General features: G+C 46.2%; 1 protein-coding gene across 2 annotated transcripts in view; it reads left to right on the top strand.

Annotated features, from left to right (window-relative positions):
- Nucleotides 1–20,617, top strand: part of IFT81 (intraflagellar transport 81) — an 872,384-nt gene that overhangs the window by 607,546 nt on the left and 244,221 nt on the right. For both annotated transcript variants that reach the window (XM_085633362.1, XM_085633363.1), the window contains exon 13: nt 19,666–19,794. In XM_085633362.1, the coding sequence (XP_085489488.1) occupies nt 19,666–19,794 (129 nt within the window). The remainder of the gene's footprint in view (nt 1–19,665; nt 19,795–20,617) is intronic.

Here is a 20,617-nt window from a genome sequence, read left to right on the forward strand (position 1 = left end):
TAGCACCAAATTTTGCAATATTTCACTACTAAATAGGCAGTCACAAGTGCAGTTACCTTACAAGCAATGGGGGTCATGATTTGAATGGTGCAGCAGGTGCAGTGTCACCGGGCCAAAAAGTTGTCAAAACTCCTCTAAACACATAATATTGCTATCTTATCAATTAATTCTAATATTTCCCACTTATATTGCATTTTTCAAAATGTTGTTATTATGTACCCACACTATACCACTAGTAACAACACAATTTATTTACTTTAAACTTTCTGTAACTTATATTGTACAAGTACTCACCAACCTACAACTTACAACAAAAAATGCTTATTATTAATCACATAGGCAAAACCTAATGCATTTACCAATTCGTGTATTAAAATGTTTAATTACTAAAGTCTTCTTTCGCATTGTGATGTAAACCTGTGTATAGCCCTTTTCCAATATGCTGTTTTCCCTTTTAATTTCAAATACACTTTTTTAAGTGTTTTCAGTGTTCAAATTAAAGACTGTTATTGATCCTGCCCCTGATTTTGCTCCACTCTAATCAATGGCTCTGTTGCTTTTCGTTCATTTGAAAGTTATAAAAAGGGAAACAACTCTTGATTCTTTTGTAACAGTCATCACGGATCTCATCTCAATATCCTCAGTTTGAAGCTCGACTTTTATCGCAAGTGCCGTCTGTGTCTCTTTTATAATGTCCTCTTTGTTGTACTTCACATATTATTATACAGGTCGTCGTTTCAAATGTCTCTGTGACAAAACCTGATGTTACTATTCACTCAGAAACACAAATGTAACTACTGTAGGTGGTTAACCTCGCACTGCTTGTTTTATTTTGGCCACAAGCATACCATTGTGAATCCAGCTGTGCACTTTGTTTTCGATTTTGTGTGAAGCATTTTTTCGCTGTGTGTTACTGAAGACCTGCCGTGGACAACAACTCAAGTAGGCTTTAGGCCAGCCCCTTGCTTACTATTGGTTGGCTTTCTTGTCTTTTTCATTTACTCACTTATTATTCAAGGGATTTCATTCCTATTTTTGTGTTTTCCCCTCCCCTGGTGTATAGTTTCTTTACCATTCTTTTGACTGGATGACTTCCATCCTTCCACTGCTCTCATTTAGGAAACTACTTCTTTTCTTTTGTATTTGACTCTCCGTGGGAGGTGCATGAGTTTGCTTGCTCCCTCACTTATCTGCTGCTTCCCACTTAAATCCACAGCCACCTCCGTGCTCCCCATGTTGCTCTCCCATCTGCAGCGCATCTGTTGCTTCGTCCACCCCTCCCAATCAGGCTTTACCTTGTAATTTCTTTTTCAGCCCTTCCAATCCCCAAGCTTGCCTATTGGTTTCCCTGCCTCTTACTTAACCCTGCTGAGCGCGGTCCGGGGTTTGAGCTGTGGTCTGGACAAGAAAACCTCCCGTCGATGCACCTCCACGGAGCACGCTTAAAAGAACTGCAAGCTGCAGCCCGAGTGTTTCCAGTAAACACAGACACATACAGATAAACAAGCATTTACAATGCAATGGTCTCGGCATTGTTAAAGTTAAAGCTATTGGCATTGCTCATGACATTATTTTTGTTTATGTTTTTGTTTTTAAAACATTTAAAGAAACGGCATTGTTATTTACAATGTCAATAGCTTAATCACTCTCAAATGCGAGACCTATTGCATTTGCACCCACACACAGAGCCACACCCAAAGCCACCCACACACATAGAGCCACTCACATAGAGCAACCCACACACAAATAGAGCCACCCACAGAGCCACCTACACACACACAGAGTTACCCACACACAGACAGACCCACCACGCATAGAACCACCTACAAAAAAAGCCACCCACACACACAGAGCCACACACACAGAGCCACCCACACGCACACACAGCCACCTACACACACACACACAGAGCCACCCACACACACACAGAGCCACCCCCACACACAGAGCCACCCCCACACACACACAGAGCCACCCCCACACACACACAGAGCCACCCCCACACACACACAGAGCCACCCCCACACAGAGCCACCCCCACACACACAGAGCCACCCCCACACACACAGAGCCACCCCCACACACACAGAGCCACACACACAGAGCCACACAGTAACCTCAAAATTTGACACATATTTACTTTTTGCAGGATCAACTGACAAACCCCTCAACAGGCTCTATCAAGATTAAGAGAAACCTTCCCCCATTAAGGAGCCCAGGGAACTGGGTTTGAGTCTCGGTAATGACACTGAACAGCGTTCTGATACCTGATTGGATTCGGGTCAAGTTCACGTTATATAAAATAAAACTCTGCAATATAGGTAATCCAGACAATACTTTTCAAATCTATACATGCATCTTGCTTTTCTTAGGGTGATAGTTTTATCAGACACAATATGTTTCTTTTTTTTATGGTAACGCTCTAGTACCGTGCAGCTCGTTAAACTATTACAAAATTAGTCAAAAATGCCCAATCTAATAAATGGATTTCTATTGATGATGGATGATTAGATGAATAAACTGGGTATAACCTCGGCTAATTGAAAGAGAAAATCAAATTACTTCCAAGTCTATAAAACAGAGTTCCCAGTTATAGCTAACATTTCCGCTGTATTTGCTGGGCCATATATTAACGTATGCAACATCACTCCAAAATATGCTAATTCAGTATGACAATACCTTACTCCTGCAGGCTCGGTCTTTATGTTGTGTCCTGCAGCCTCGAAAAACGGAGCAGTTCGCTGTGATCTCGCAAGTGAAAGCAGCTCCTGGCGTTGAATACAGACCTTAAGAAACCTAGAAATGCCTGTTATGCACATTTCTTATGAGCTGGGAACATAGCTACACCTTATATTTACGAAGCTAAAAAAGCTTACATGTGGCAGAAAGTACTGGAAAAATATACTATTGTTTGTAAATAAAGCGCACATAACCCAGCCGCAAAGTATGATCTTGGCATACTCATTTTATGCTCTGCCGTGGTTCTATAACGTTATCTGCGTAATCAAACCAAGAAGATACAGCATATTCTAATACAGTGGACAAACCGGCCGGCGGGGGCTCTCGGACTGCTATCTGTGGAGTGAGACGGTGCTGCGATCGATATTGCTGGCTTACACACTGAAATATATGCCGTTGTGAGGACCGTTGGAGCATCAGCGATTTTCAAGCCAAAATGGAGACGAGCGCCGCAGAGAGATCGAACTGAGCTCGCTATAAAGTAAGTGCGGCTGCGGGTTGTGTGTGGACCCGGCGCAGTGTCACTCCCCCCGCTATATTCAACAGGCCCCACTGGGTCGCGGTCCGTGGGACGCGATTAAGCAGCAGTAAAAAAGTGTGGCAGTGTCTGGTGACAATATACAGGCGAATAGGCGGCCTACTCCACACTGCAACTTCACCAAAATCCAGAGCGGAGACGGAGCACAGGGTGATCGTGGGTTCCAGCTCATGCACTAGAAAGTGCCGTGTGTGCTGCTGCTGCTCACACTACAGGAAGGAATTGTGAAGGGCAAATCAAGAACCGGGCTTACCGCTCATGCTGCGGAGTGCATCCTGCGGGAGAGTGTGATATTGTGAACGCTAGACTGCTATTGGGCCCATGATAGGAGTTACCGACACGCAACGCCCAGAACTATTATATGCTAATACCTGTGCAAGCTGCGACGTGACACATTGAGGAGCCGACAGCAGGGGGAGAGGATGCCATTAACACCACCGCCTTTCTCCGAGGTGAAGCAGAAATGCCTCGGAGAAACGCAGTGGCGTTTTCGGATTCGGGGGCGTGTTTTTCTTTCTCTCCTCTTGCCATTGGCTGGAATGTTTACATTCCAGAGGAGAGAAAGAATCGAAAAACACGCCCCCGAATCCGAAAAAGACGGGGCTTGTTTGGAGAGACAATGCTCTTCTCCAATGGACTGACCAGTATTTCAGAGGCCAGCCAATGGAGAAGAGGTAAAAAAAAGGGGCGGGTTAAAGCCCCACTCCTAAACATTAAATCTCGGAGCGAGACTGCGCAAGCGCAGCCTTCGAGCCGAGACCTAAAAATGTATTAGAGGAGGACTATAAGCACACGGCTTACCACTAAATATGATGTAGCCTTGTGCTTTAAGATAAATCAACATGGATTAATGCATGCATCAAATTACACAAAAAAGGAGATGTACAGCGAGTAACGCACTTGCCCACATCCATGAAAAGCTGATTATCTACATATGATCATGGACAAAGCCTCACACACACACAAAACACACAGACATTCACACCGACATGTAAACGGATACACGAATTTCAGTTTAGTGGTCAAGTGAATGATGCCCGACAGCATTCTAGTATGTTAAGAGCAGCACAATGACAAACTACAACAGTAGATCAGTATGTTGCAGGTCTGTGATGGGAAAAGGAGTGTTGGTGAATGTGCATTTTCGAAGTTGTACACGGGATCACATCCACTATCAATTAGTGGCAAAACTCAAAGAAACAACGACCTGAGTAGGCTACAGCATGAAACTTAAATGCTGATGCCCAACTCAAGGATGGTAATGCAAACAGAGAGTTAATAGAATTTCAAGATGCGCAGGCCCCATGATTATGGTAATGACTTGCTAATGCTGGTTTCACTTGATTGTTTTTGAAACTTTAAAACAAACTTTGACGGCCGCCCGCGCAAGCACATGTACATACACAGCAGACAACCATGAATGGTTTTTGTAAGAAGTTTTACAGTAAAAACAAATCCAATACCATTTGCATACTGAGCTTATTAAATGTAGATATGCTATTATCTGTCGTGAAAAATGAAAACAGACGTAAAGAATAACAAGTGCTGAGTAGTGCGGGCTTTATACGGCCATGTTTGGATGCTTCGCCTGCCCCCTGGGGAGGGCGGGATGGGCGCTCTGCCTGCAGCAGCCCGAGCGTGGCAGCGCAGACCCACGCGCTGTGGGGAAGGGGGGGGCTCGGTCTGCGTTGGTACACCAGGCAGGGGAAGCACAGGAAGGTAGGCTGCGAGATGTGTAAATCATTTATAACTTGTGAACGTGCTTTACGGTCCAATAATTACACCGAGGAGTTCACGTGATGGGAAGCACGGGGGTGTGCACGAGAAGTGCGTGAGCAATGTATGATTCACAACCAGTCGTCCGATAAGTGCACGTGACAGGAATAGGGAGCACATGTTATGCACCGTAGATGCGTGAGGTATAATTGATTCACAAGCAGGGGACGTGCATTATCGTCCGGCAGTTCCATCGAGAAGTTCACATGAATGAAAGCACAGGAGTATGAGCGAGACATGCGTGGGCTATATATATGATTCACAGCTGGCGAACGCGCGCGCCATGGTCTAATAATTCCACCCAGGAGGTCACGTGATAGCAAGCACAAGAGATGCGTGAAGGTATATATGAGTCACAACCTGTGAACGTGCATTACGGTCCAATAGTTCTACAAAGGGCTTCTCGTATTTTTAAGCACAGGGTGTATGCTTGAAAGATGAGTGAACTGCATGTGATTCACAGCCAGCGAACGAGCGTTTACAACCACTGTACGTGCATTACGGCCAAAAACATCCAATTGAGATGTTCAAGGTATAGAAGCACAGGAGGTATGCACGGTAGATGTGTGCGCTATATATGGTTGACAACAAGTGAAGGTACATTATGGTCCAATAATTCCACACGCAACGCCCAGAACTATTATATGCTAATACCTGTGCAAGCTGTGATGTGACGCATTGAGGAGCCGACAGCAGGGGGAGAGGACGCCATTAACACCGCCGCCTTTCTCAGGGTCAAGCAGAAATGCCTCGGAGAAAGGCAGCGGCGGTTTCGGATTCGGGGGCGTGTTTTTCTTTTTCTCTCCTCTTGCCATTGGCTGGAGGAGAGAAAAACACGCCCAGCGAAAAGTAGCGAAAAAAAACGCCCCCGAATCCGAAAAGGACGGGGCCTGTTTTGCGAGACGAACCTCTTCTCCAATGGCTGGCCAGCATTTAAGAGGCCAGCCAATGGAGAAGAGGAGAGAAGAGGGGCGGGTTCAAGCCCCTCCTCTCCAAGTCATTAAATCTCGCGAGCGAGACTGCGCAAGCGCAGCCTTCGCTAGCCGAGACCTAATGAGCAGCAGCATTGGTTGGGGGTTGGTTGTGCTTCACACCGGAGGTTGCGGATGCAGAGCATGTGGCACTGATCAATCGGCCTCATAAAAAACATTCAGCTGATGTTGTCCGGGCCTCGTTGTATGTGGTGTAAATGCAAATTGTTCTACTTAACACTTTTAGAAACGGAGATGTCTTGAGGGGCATAGGCTGCACGAACTCCATACACAAGGTTGAGGGGCAACTTAAACATGTTAACGTGTACCTCTAAACTCTCAGGTGTATTTTTAATTACTGTAGCGAGAGGCACCTGCATTACTTTTTGCTATTTGTTTTCTTCGAAACCCATTTGAATCGTGCTGTGGCTAAACAGAGATGCAACTCATTTGGTTTTGTTTCGGGACAGCTCAGAGTGCTGCTCTGCGGGCCCTGCATGCGAAGGGTGTCACCTTCAGCAGCTCCACACTCTGTCGAGCCCCCAGCAGGCTTTAGAGGAAGGAAATCTGGCATATTAGCCCATAAATCACAACCCGATCTCTCGAGGAACCTTCAGGTCGTTATTATGCTTAAACCCTGCTTACTGCTCTAACTTGTGCATCAGAGGCGCTCATAGGCGGGCCTACAATCAAACTCACGCAATGCTACAAATGAGACCACTGAAAAACAACCAAGGTGTTAAACGGCACTTAGCATGTGTATATTTAGCAATGGGCTGGTTTAAAAAGTGTTTTTTTCCCCTAAAACGTGAGTTCAGTTTAGAGAGTTATTGGATTCTATATTTAATACACCCCAAAACATACCCTCCTTGGGGCTACTCAATCAAAATATGCACGATTTTAGGCCTAAGTGCCCTACATTTTAATTTCAAGGACTTAAGTGTTGCATATTTTGGTGCTCTCTACTGGCTGACAATCTAGGATTCCCAACAGGTGCACTGACTTCACGAATTGTAATACAATGCATTCAGCTCTGTTAAAGGGTATTCTATTCCAATAATCATTTTTTACAGTGTTAAATAATGAAATAACTAATGTTGCAAATGATGCGTTACTAATGAAAAAAGTGTCATACTTCCAATCTCTGAACTTTAGAATGTCCAGGGATATCATCTGTAGATGTTCAACTCATTGTGTCATTTTCTTACATCAGATAATAGTATTAATTCCTATTTGTAAAGCGCGAGCATATCACCCCCCTTAGGGGTTTCAAGGCCCTGGGAGCCGTCAGATTAAGTGAGCTATTGCCCAGGGTCACATAATGCTGATCTGAGCTGCCTGCCGGCACCAGAGATCACACCGTGAACCCTGCACTCTGGAGTCTGCTGATCTGGCCACTGCGCCACCCCTCTCCCAAGGTACATTTGTTCCTGAAATGGTGTTGTGTGGTGCATCTATATAGAATATATGCTGATCTGTCCAAAATCAAACTGAACAAGAACACCAAAAATTGAGCCCCGTCAAAAATCCAAGGTCTGCTTCTTGAATCAGACCCGATGCAGAGATGCGGACACCTTCACAGTGTAGGTGAACAGAGGTACTGCCCCTTGAAGAGAAGTATTGGCATTGCAGTTGTGCCAGATATGCCAACTGGTCTGGACAATGGACGCAGGCATGAGCAGTGGAGATGTGTGTACACCTGAAGCAGGATTGGGAAGTGGAGAGGGGAATCATTACAGTCAGTGGATGACCCTGGTGGCCCTTTCAGCATATAGCAAAACTGCCATGTCTAGTACCAATAAAAACGCAATGTTTTGCAGAGTTTTTTGTTTGGACTAACACAGCAAAGCATTATGAATGAGGCTTTATGTTACTTCCTTTAATGTAGCCTCTTACAAATTACCATGAAACAATGGTAGCACCATAGAGAAACAGTCACAACATAAAAATCTCCATGAATGTATGCATAACCATTTGCAACATAACACGACCTAATAACAGCAGGCAGTCTTGAATAAACAGCTATAGACCCTGCCAGCTACAGATCCCCACCCATAATTAAGCCCACCCAAACAGCCAGCAATTAAGTTGGCTTTTAACCCAGTTTGGTAATTTAATGCCATGAGCAAACCGTTCCGAAATAAGAAAAGTGAAAACATTAGAAGTTCTTACTGCTTTATTGTAGTCTTTTTCTTAACAAAAATATATTTGAAAATAATCTATCTAAACCTATTCACCAACATGACATAACCTAGAATACCAATATGAAACAGAGTTTTAACAGTAGTAAGCACAACAATTGAGATTTGAAAAAGTCATCAAATTAAGTCTTAGCATGAGGAAAAACCAGTACATGTTGGACTAATGTATATTTTGATGTCAACATAAGCTGGAAAAACAAGTCATTTTCCAATTGAAATCTCATTTGTAAAGTCATAATTTGAGGCTTTAAACTGAACAAGTGTGAGTTAACATGCCCATTAGTCATTCGCAAGTGAAAGAAAGTGCTACGGTCTCTGTTAAATTAATCCACCTCCTCAATAGTAAGGCGAGGCTTGCAACCACCCGGTGAAGCCTGATCGGCTGAAGTCGGCACCGGGCATTCCCTTAGGCATCCCACCCTGGTCGATTTTGAGATTATGGGGGGTTACAGACCTTCTCCAGCTCTCTCTGCTGGTGCTCGTACTCCTTGTTTGCCAGCTGGTTGCTCTCCAGCCAGGAGATGGTCTGGTTACATTTGTTCACGATATTCTTCTTTGCTGATTTGCTCTTAAAGTTTGTCGTCCCCCACAGTGCTTTTCATGTTGAAGGCGTAGAATTCAACTGAGTTCTTGGCAGCAGCCGTCTCTCTCTAGGCTTCATTATCTTTTTTTTAATCTCTCTGCGTCCTGTACCATTTGCTTGATCTCCTCTTTGCTCAGCCGGCCCTTATCATTGGTCATGGTGATCTTGTTCTGTTTGCCGAACTCTTGTACGCAGCAGAGACATTCAGGGTGCCATTCCGCCTCTCACCTACCTCACATCCATGAGCTGATCGTCCCTCTGAGTGACATCTGACTTGCATACAGAGAATCAATTTTTTTGCTCAAGAGCTGCATGTTCCTGTTATTGATTTAGTACTTCTTGACACACTTTGTTAATGGGAAGTCGTTCTAAATTTCAGTTCAGTCAAAGGCCTACTGCTCTCCATCTTAGAAAGTGGTAGATGAGGATGGCTGGTGACAAAAGGGTGCCTCTGCTACTGAGGAGCAGTGGAGGTGTAAAGAATGTGACAAGATAGATGCAAAGAAAGAGTGTTCTGATGGATACATCTGCCAGTGGATTCCTCACCTTGTGAATATCCCCTGAGCCAGCATTCCACGGAATTTTTTCCCCAGCTCTCTACGCCGACGTGGACGTCATAATACCTCTGCTCCGCTTGCGACTCCGTATGACGTCACCGGAGCCATAAGAGAGCCACGTCGGCGTGATGACGTCAGTTCCCTTATTTCCGCGCCGTCGCCGCATAACGGTTTTGCAGCACTCTCCTGCTACTTTGTTGTCTTGCAGTGGGTTAGTGTTTCTGGATTTACCATGTCTTCGACGAGGAAGTAAGGATTCAAACCTTGTAGGGAATGTGGGGGTCACCTGTCCATCACTGACCCCCACGAAGATTGTTTGTGGTGCCTTTCATCAGACCATGATGTGGATGACTGCTCCTGCTGCAGAAAGATTAATCCCAAGGCCCTGAAAGAGGGGTAAGCAAAACTGTTCATGGCCAAGGAAAAGAGAGATAGGAAGAAGGAGAAGTCGAAGCCGGAGTCGTCGACTTCACACTCTTCGAAGTCGAGGAGGCACAGAAAGAAGAGGAAGCATAGCTCTCGGCGCCGATCGTCGAAGAGTAAGGCTTCGATTCCCCTTCTCCTCGTGTGTCTCCGGAGAAGACACCTTCGCCCAGGTTGACTCCGGCGCAATCTACGGCGCCAGTGGAGTCTCCAGCTTCCGACGCCGAGCCGGAGCAGGTGGAAGAACTTTCTCCAGTGCCAGCTGAACCTGCGACTCCAGTTGAGGATACTTCGGCTCCGGCTCCTGCTACTCCTCGACCGGATTCAGGGTCGAACCCATACCTGCATTTCCCGACTCCGGGAGCGGATCCGACGCATTTCCTCAATGCTATGTATGGGGTTTTTCAAAGAGCTGCCTTCCCATCCGGCGCACCTTCTGGTCCCGTGGGTCCAAAGGCGTATACTTTGGGCGTGCCGCAACATTATGCTCAGGCACCTTTTATGCCCTTCTTGCCGATGGCTCCTTCATGGCAGTTCCCGGCACAGTCTGGAGATCCATCCTCCCGGCCTCGACTGGATCGTTTGCCATCTTCGGAGCCTTCCTCGACGCCGGTGCCGACTCCATCTGCGCCGCGTCCGGCGTCGCCTACTCCTCTGGCAGCACCGACTCCACGGTCGGTGCCGCCGACTCCGCGTTCGGCGCTGCCGACGCCGTGCCCGATCCGTTCTCGGAGAGAGGCTCAGAGGATTATAAAGGAGGAACGATATAGGGAGGAAGTGGAGGAAGGTGAAGTTGGTGATTCCACTGAGTTTGAGGGCATTCAGGATGCAAGTGGGCTTGATACTACTCCAGAATGGGAGCATTCTTCTTCCAGATCTTCTCCTCCACAAGAGTTGGCTCCTTATCATTTGGTCATCAGGAAGGCTGCAGAGTTGTTGGACTTACAGTTGCCCTCTGCAGAGTACAAGCCAAACCTTTTAACTGTAGTCCTTCATTCACCATCTTCAATTGTTGAGCACTTGTTGCCCTTTAATGAGGCTATTTTAGAGCCTGTTATGGATGTTTGGCGCAAGCCACTTTCTTCACCTGCAGTCTCCAGACAAGTGGCAAGGAGGTATAGAGTAGCTCCGGGGGACCCGAGCTTCCTTTCCTCCCACCCTTCACCAGAGAGCCTTGTAGTGAAAGCTTCCTGCTCGAAGCAATCTTCAGGCGCCTTCTCTCAAGCACCAGCTGACAGGGATTCTAAAAAGATCGAACAATCAGCTAAAAAGTTCTTTTCATCTGGAAGCATGGCGCTTAAGTCGACTAATGCTACTTGTTTATTGGGGCACTACCTTCATGCTTTGATGGACTCGGTGAAGCAGTTAGCCCCTAAACTGCCTGAAGAGGAGAAGGCCTCTTTTATGGAGGTTGATGCGGACACTCAAGCTGCCGCCAGGCAAGTTTTCAGTTGGGCCTAGATACGGCTGATTCCGTGGCTAGAATTATGGGATTTTCAATAGCCACTAGAAGGCAGGATTGGCTTTGTTCTTCCGGCTTCTCTGCTGATGTTCAGGCCACTCTAGTCGACTTGCCTTTCGATGGGGAAAAGCTTTTTGGGGAAAAAGCTGATTCTGCCTTGCAGAGATTTAAAGATAGCAGGGTTACTGCGAAATCTTTGGGTTTGCAGACGCCGGCTAAGGGATTTGGCTTCAGGAAGTATAGAGGATTTGGCAGGTCGTCTTTTCGTTCCTTCCGTCAGCCGCAGCAACAACAGCAGCAAAATCCTCTCTATAGATCATATAGAGGAAGACAAAGGGGCCGGAGAGGTTCTGGTCGCAATCCCTCCTCATCTTCAGCATCCTCTGCTCCCAATGAAGCTTCAGGGAAGCAGCCCTAGATCCCCCATCCTAGATCATGTGAGACCTGTAGGGGGTCGGGTGCCCCACTTTCTGCGAGGTTGGAAATCGGTCATGACGGACCTTTGGGTTTTAAACCTCGTAGAGAATGGGTACGCCCTTCCCTTTCGGGAGTTTCCTTCCCCTTACCCTCCTTGCCAAGGTTTTTTCTCAGAGGACCATCTGCTTCTTCTGCAGAAGGAGGTTCTTGCATTGCTTCAAAAAGGTGCGATAGAGGTGGTTCCGGAGCAGGAAAGGGGTCAGGGATGCTACTCCCGATATTTCCTGATTCTCAAGAAGAATGGCAGGCTACGTCCTATCCTGGACCTTAGAATCTTGAATCTATTTCTCAAGCAGGAGAGGTTCAAGATGCTCACTGTCGTGCAGGTTCTTCAGGCACTGTATCAAGAGGACTGGATGGTGTCCATCGACTTGCAGGATGCGTATTTCCACGTCCCAATCCTGAAGTCGCACAGGAAGTACCTGGTTGCAACACTACCAGTTTGCGGTCCTCCCATTTGGTCTTACTACTGCACCTCGAGTCTTCACAAAGGTGATGGCAGTAGTGGCTGCTCATCTCAGGAGGTCGGGGATTCCGGTCTTCCCCTACCTGGACGACTGGCTTCTGAAAGCGGAGTCCCCAGAGATCGTGCAACATCATCTGCATGTAACATCTCAACTGTTATTCGACTTGGGTTTTTCGATCAATGTGCCCAAATCTCACCTGGTGCCCTCTCAACGCAACCTGTTCATAGGGGCAGTACTGGACACTACTATGTGTCAAGCATTTCCTCCTCCTCAAAGAATTCTCGACATTCAGGAAATGATCCCTTTATTCTACAATGGAGCGGTTGTTCCAGTTCTGAAGGACCTTCGCTTGCTCGGTCTGTTCGCCTCCTGCATTCTGTTGGTCAACCATGCACGCTGGCACATGATGGCACTCCAGTGGTGCCTCCGCAGGCAGTGGTATCAGCACAACAGAGATATCAGGGAGTCGATCAAGATCTCCAGAGAAGCTGCAGCAGATCTGTCTTGGTGGAGTGTGGGGGGCAATCTGTCTCAAGGAAAGCCCTTTCATCTTCCTCCATCAGTGGCCACAGTGATAACGGATGCCTCCACCTTGGGGTGGGGTGCTCATCTGGGGGATCTGGAGATCAAGGGTCTTTGGTCACCAGAGGAAAGATTGCTTCATATCAATCTTCTGGAATTGCGGGCGATACGTTTGGCGCTCAAGGCCTTTCTTCTTCCCTTCGCGGTCAGTCGGTTCAAGTCCTGACGGACAACACTACCGCGATGTGGTATGTCAACAAGCAGGGAAGAGTAGGGTCGTACCGTCTCTGCAGAGAGGCTTTGCGAGTCTGGTCCTGGGCTCAGGACCATCGGATTTGCTTGATGGTGAATCATCTGGCCGGGGTGCTGAACGTACGTGCGGACAGTCTCAGGCGACAGCTCTCTGCCGACCACGAGTGGAGACTCCATCCGGAGGTGGTTCGTCACGTCTTTCGAACGTGGGGGACTCCTCGGATGGACTTTTTTGCCACTCGCGAAAACGCGCATTGCCCGTCATTCTGCAGTCTCCAGTTTCCGTTGCAGGGGGCGTTGGGGGACGCGTTTCAGTTGAGTTGGAGCACACATCTCCTTTACGCGTTTCCTCTCATACCCTTGATTCCTTGGGTTCTGAGGAAGATTCACCAAGACCGGGCCCAAGTTATTTTGGTTGCCCCGGATTGGCCAAGAAGGGTGTGGTACACAGATCTACTTCACCTTTCATCGCACCCTCCGCTCCGTTTCCCGCTCAGAGCAGACCTCCTCTCGCAGTCGGAGGGGCAGGTTTTACACCCCCACCTCCAGAGCCTGCACCTTCATGCCTGGAGATTGAATGGGGCAACCTGAGTTCTTTCTCTCTCCCGCCTGATGTGGTGGATGTTTGTTTATCGGCCAGGCGACACTCCACCAAGTCCATTTACTCCTACAGGTGGTCTAAGTTTGTAAAATGGTGTGGAGAGAGATCCATTGACTCTTTAAAGGCCCATCTTTCCAATGTGCTTCAGTTGGCTCTTTCCTTGGCTCAGCAGGGTTGTGCTGAGGCCACGGTTAAGGGCTATTTATCAGCCTTATCGTCTTTTCTTTGTCTTCCAGATCAGCCATCATTATTTAAATCTCCTATTGTATTAAGATTTATCAAAGGTCTTACTAACAGGTTTCCACCTACTCCCTTTGTGATGCCACAGTGGGACCTTAATCTTGTCTTAACTTTTTTGATGGGGTCTCCTTTTGAGCCCCTTCATAGCTGTCCTTTGAGACTGTTGTCTTTAAAACGGTCTTTCTTGTAGCCATAACCTCGGCAAGGAGGGTGAGTGAGCTTCAAGCTCTTAGTTCAAAACCCCCGTTTTTATCCTTACATGCTGAAAGGATGGTTCTTAGGACCAGGGCTGCTTTCCTACCTAAGGTAGTTACTCCCTTTCATCTGGGGCAGTCCGTTACTCTCCCTGTGTTTTATCCACCTTCTCATCCTTCCAAGGAGGAGGAAAGACTTCACCGATTGGACCCTAAGAGAGCTGTGAGCTTTTATTTGGACAGAAGGACTTTTGTTTGGTTGATCAGCTCTTCGTGGGCTATATTTGACAATCTAAAGGCAAAGCTGTGCACCAAGCGTACTCTGTCCAGATGGATCATCCTAGCCATCAAGATCTGCTACGCCCTTGCTGGTAAGGTTCCTCCTGAGGGTATTGGATCTCATTCAACGAGAGCTAAATCTTCTACCTCTGCTTTGGCCAGGGGTGTTCCTGTGGCAGACATTTGTAAAGCCGCGACTTGGGCCTCCCTCCATACTTTCACATAGCATTATTGCTTAGACTCTGAGATGAGGAGGTAGGGCCACTTTGCGCGCTCTGTCTTGCAGGACCTTTTGGTATAGGAAGGTGGACACCCTCCTCCGGGAGTGGGACAGCTGTGGGAATCTATTCACAAGGTGAGGAATCCACTGGCAGATGTATCCATCGGAAGAACAAGTTACTTACCTTCGGTAGCGCTTTTCTGGTGGATACAATATCTGCATGTGGATTCCTCACTGGCCCACCCGCCTTCCCGTTGTCCACCTTTGTATACCTTAAAGGTTGCCTTGCTTGACATGTTGTTTTATCTGGTACACTTATAGGAAATGCTTCTGTTCCTTAGCTTTCCTTGTTGTATATGTACTATGTATATTTGTTTGAATGTTGTATACTGTGTATACTTTGAATCTGTTGTCGGTCCACCTGTTCACCTCGGAGGCACGGAAAAAATGGGTGGAACTGACGTCATCACGCCGAAGTGGCTCTCTTATGGCTCCAGTGACGTCATACGGAATCGTGAGCGGAGCCGAGGTATTATGACGTCCACGTCGGCGTAGAATTCTGGGGAAAACATTCCATGGAATGCTGGCGCAGGGTATATTCACAAGGTGAGGAATCCACAGACAGATATTGTATCCACCAGAAAAAGCGTTACCGAAGGTAAGTAACTTGTTCGTTTGACACAGAGAAAGCAAAACACTCAAGATGATGGACGGAATGTTGCACATTGGCAAAACATTCACCCCCAGTCACAGATCTGGGTTTAATCCATCGTTATTTTGCTCACCACGCCACCCCAGTTCAGACATGGCCATATGCAAATCAGTCTTAACCCTGTGCCTCATGGGAACAGTCCAGCCTGAACTGCCAAGCCATATCTTCCCTGGACCGGAATCAAGCATCCTAGGACCGGTTTCGGGGTTTCACCCCTCTTCAGCCAGGATATCTTGACTCCAGTGGCGTAGTGAGCACGGGACCCACGTCTGGGCATACCCTTCCCACATAGAGCGAACAGCAAAACACACAAGATGATGGACATTGGCAAAACATTCACCCCCAGTCACATATCTGGGTTTAATCCATCGTTATTTTGCTCACCACGCCACCCCAGTTTAGACATGGCCATATGCAAATCAGTCTTGACCCTGAGCCTCATGGGAATAGTCCAGCCCGAAAAAAAATGATGGATTTAGGCCCAGATCTCTGTACTGGGGTGACTGTATGACATTGTTCTGAATTCTGTGCATCAATAGTTCTTTTTGCATTTGTCACCCCGAGTGGGACGGGTATGCTCAGACGTGAGTCCCGTGCTCTACATGCCACTGGAATCAAGCTATCCTGGCTGAAGAGGGGTGAAACACCGAAACTGGTCCTAGGATGCTTGTTTCCAGTCCAGGGAGGGCCTGGCCTGGCAGTTCGGGCTGGACTGTTCCCATTGGGCACAGGGTCAAGACTGATTTGCATATGGCTGGGTCCAAACTGAAATGGCATGGTGAGCAAAAAAACGATGGATTTAGGCCCAGATCTCTGTACTGGGGTGAATGTATGACATTGTTCTGCATTCTGTCCATCAATAGTTCTTTTTGTATTTGACACAAAGAAAGCTCCAAAAACAACCAGAGTAAGCTTGGTGAGGTGAAGGGCACATCACCTCTCTGCACCTATTAACAGATTGAGATAATATACAATTAGAATGAAGTTTTTTGGAGAATGACTTGATTCTTTCACATTGTCTGTACTATATCTCGGATGGAGGTGACATGAGGGTAGGCGAATAACGGATTGCTTAGCCTCTTTCTTTGGGGGGTTTAGAGTCTCCTGTACTTATTTTAATGGACTTTGAATGTAACTCCACAAGCCATTGGCTTCTTTAGCTCTGTAACTTTCAGCCATTGGCATTAGATATTTTCAGGCATATCATTGATCATCTTACAATTTTTCGCTTGTCTGTTTCACTGTGTGCTCCAGTGGAATGCAAGGGAGGCTGTTTTTAGTTCAAAGCCTAACAACATCTTGCAGACATTTGGAAAGGTTCCCTGGGAATGCATCCCGCCCGTTGCTTACCATTGGCTTTGTGGTTTATAACTCACATTTGCTTCGTGTCTGTTTGCTGGCTTTATTTGTTTTAGGCTGTCCAGCTTGAGTTCGTCCCTTTCCTTGCCCAAACCCTTTTTAGTGTATTCGTCCACCATTACACAATTTCTTTAAACAGCCCATTAAATCTTGTTCTTATCTTGTCACATTTGCTGTGCATTCAAAGACAGAGGTCAAATGTCAGTGTCTGTCTTACAGGAATTTTGTTGTTTACTTTTCTTTCACTGACTTCAAAGTGAGAGGATTTATATGACAATCATGCTGGCTACTTGGGGTATGCTGTACCATGTTAATTTATTTCTAACACAAAACAAAATTCAAATGTCTGTAAATGAACTGTGTAGATTTTTTTAAATATGGAAAGTACGAATAAAGAATATTTTTTGATAATTCAGAATGTGGTGAAACCAAGTATTTTAATGCGAACAAATCATTACACTTGGTGATGACATTTCCACACATTATCATTTGGGTGCTGTATACTTTTATCAGTAAAACTGTATGTCAGTGCAGATGCAATGGCCATTCCTATTGAAGATGTGTTGTCTCTAATGGCCGTGTGCTACCATACCATGCATACTCCACCTTAACCAACTTCAGTCTACTCTGCACCACTCCAAAACCTGGCACCAATCCACACTACGCCACTCTACACGGTGTCACTGCAATACACTCTGCACCACTCCACAGTATGCCATTCCACTCCACACTGCGTCAATGCACTCTACTCTGCACTACTCCACTCTGTGCCGCGTTACTCGATGCCTCTCTGCTCTAAACCACTGTACTCTATACCAGTGCACTCTACTCCACACTACTCTACTCTTCACCACTCGCTTTTCGCCACTTCACTCCACCTCGAAACAATATACTCTACGTCACTTCATTCCACTCTGCACCGGTACGATCTACGCAACTGCACTCTGCATCACTGCACGCGAATATACTGTGCACCACAGCACCCCACAATATGGTACTCTGCAACTCTTGACTCTACTGCACTCTGGTCCACTCTACTTTAAACCATTGCCTTCAATGTCACTTTTCTCTGCACAATCTACACCACTGCACTCTGCTACAATGCACTCTACACCTCTCAGCTGCACTCTGCTCTGCGCCAATTTGCTCTGTGCCACTGCACTCTACTCTGGACCACTCCATACCACTTAACTCTACGCCAGTGAACTCTATGCCAATGTACTCTGCACCAGTGCACTTTGCACCACTATACTCTGCGCACCACTCTACTGTACGCCACTGTAATCTACAGTGCACCACTCTACTCTGCCAGTACACTCTACCCCACTTTACTATGCACTCTGTGCCACTGCAGTCTCACCACTGAACTCAACTCTACACCACTCCACTAAACTCTACGCCACTCTATTCTGCATCAGTCCACTCTACGCCACTCTAATTTATTCTGCATCACTGCACACCAGACCACTGCACTCATACCTTTGAACTCTACCCTGCATCACTCCCCTCTACCTTGCACCTTTCCTCTCTAACCTGCACCACTCCACATTGCAAAATACCATTCCACATAATTAAGTCCATCACACACAATCTCACTCTACATATTTCTGATAGTTAATAACATTTAATTACTATCAACATAATTCCACAGTACACCATGCCACATAGTTCAACTACACAACTTCACACCAAACCATCCAGTTTCACAACACAATATTCCACAACAAGCAATTCAAAAACAACCCATCTCTACCTCACACTTCCACCAACCTTGTCATCTCTCTCCCACACATCCACTTCCACTTCCCCTTCCCTCACACTACCACTACCCCCTCATATCTCGCAATTCCACTGCAACCCTCTCATCCATCCCTCACACTCCCTGTCTCCTCTCTATACTGCCTGCTCCCACATACTACCTTCACATGCCTCCTCATTCTGTGCACTTTCCACTTCTCTGGGTTCCCCTCCCACTCATCCCTCTCTCTCTCTCGTACTCTTTCCCACACCTTTGTCTCATGCACTCTTCCCGCCTCTCCCATGTGGTTCACTTCAGGTCTTCGATAACACTTTCTTTTGCGTGCCTTATCAAGATATCCATCCACAAACGCACATGCTCTTCCTCTTCTTAGGTTGTCTTCTGTTTACACAGGAGCTTCCTCTTTATGCATCTATGGCCTGCTCTACCCTTCTTTCTCTCTTCACACATACTCTTTCTGCTCCTCTGTCTGGAGCTCTTTGACCGCTTCATTCACAAATTACTTGTCCCTCCCCATCTTGGTTTCTATCTAGTCTGTGCAGCGCGTATCGCTATCTATTCACCATGTTACATTATTCCACTGCACAAATGCAATACACACCACACAATTCCAACCCACTCAATTCCACAACTAACAGTTCCAATTCAAACCACATAATTCCACTCCACACCTCATGCATCCACTCCACTCCTCTCCAAACAAAAACACACACATAAAAGACATTGTCACTTACAACACCAACAGCTCAAACTCGGGCAAATGCGAGGCCTATTGCATTGTAAATGCTTGTTTTAATTTACCGGCCCAAAATGGGCATCTGCCATCTTGGAACGAAACAAAAAGAGATTGTAGCTGCATCAGTGCAGTATGCTTGCGTACATAGTGATGCAAGCGCTTGTTTATGACCGCCGTCGCGTCACGATTGATACAATTGCATGCATGATAACAGATTTGCATGTACACTTCAAACTTTTTTTATCTAGACGATCCCAATTAGGATCAGCAAACAAGTATTCCTTTTTTGTGTCCATGTGGGACAGCATTAGCTAAAAGCATTGGTAAGTCACAAGATCTGCATTAGCAAAGCCAAAAGGTGAAACATATTTACTTTGCTGGTGCTTGTTTTAACTGAACTACTTGCTGTTCCAGGCCATGGCTTGCTCCTTTGCCCATTGTTGTAAGTTTTGCCATGCTATTTCAAATGCCTGTTCTGCTTGTCATTAGCTTAGCGTAACATGAATACATTCTTTTAAGTAGTTGCTAAACTATATTCCAGTATTCTACATCCCTGTGCTCATGTTTCCCTTTTGAATCTGTTTCTCCCATTTGTAGCAAGCAATTGAACAGAAGAGAGGCATATCTGGATACAGCGACACACAGGAAGAGCTTGAGAGGGTATCGGCATTGAAGAGCGAAATGGATGAAGTGAAAGGCCGAACCTTAGACGACATGTCTGACATGGTAAATTTTGCACATTAGAATTCCTCTTTGTTTCTGTGTCTAACTCCACAGCCAGAGCCTCTAGTTCTATAATGCAGAGAATTAGTAGCATGAAGTATAATAAAAGTTGCTTCTGCTTGTACTTAAAATGCACCAACCTTAGAGTTCATTCATTTGTCCAAGTTCTTACAAAGCAGGCTTCCCTTTAAGATTGTACACCCTAAACATTTTACGGCCCCTTATGGTAGTTTTTCCTCTGTCCTTTTGTTACCAATTGTGCTTACATTTACATGTCTTAACTTTAAACATTTCAACCTGAAAATCACAAATGTTACAGTATATTCACAGTAAAAATTTCAAATCATTTTTGTAGCATTACATATTATAAACCAACTCAGTTCGAAGAAACACCATTAATAATTCTCATTAGTTTGCATCCTCTCTGATGAAGGCTACACCCAGATCGTCGTTTCATCTGAAGCAACTATGCCAAGACACAAGTGCCATCGATGCGCTTGATGGCTCTAAAGCGCCTGGTCTAGACAGCTTTACAGGCTGCGTCTATAAAAAGTACAAAGATCTTCTAGTCCCCCATCTTATTGACGTATTTCAGGAGGCTGTGGATAAGGGGATACTCCCGCCCACTCTAAGAGAAGCAGTTATTATCCTAATACCTAAACCTAGTAAAGACCAGTTGAAATGCTCCTTATACAGGCCCTTGTCATTGCTGAACTTTGACAATAAAATCTTAGCTAAAGTGATAGCCATCAGGCTTGCATTGATTATCGAGCAACACATTTCCCCAGCACAATCGGGCTTGATTCCACACAAATCCACGGCTTTG

This window comes from Triturus cristatus, chromosome 11 (assembly GCF_964204655.1).
Source record: "Triturus cristatus chromosome 11, aTriCri1.1, whole genome shotgun sequence".
NCBI classification, from domain to species: domain Eukaryota; kingdom Metazoa; phylum Chordata; class Amphibia; order Caudata; family Salamandridae; genus Triturus; species Triturus cristatus.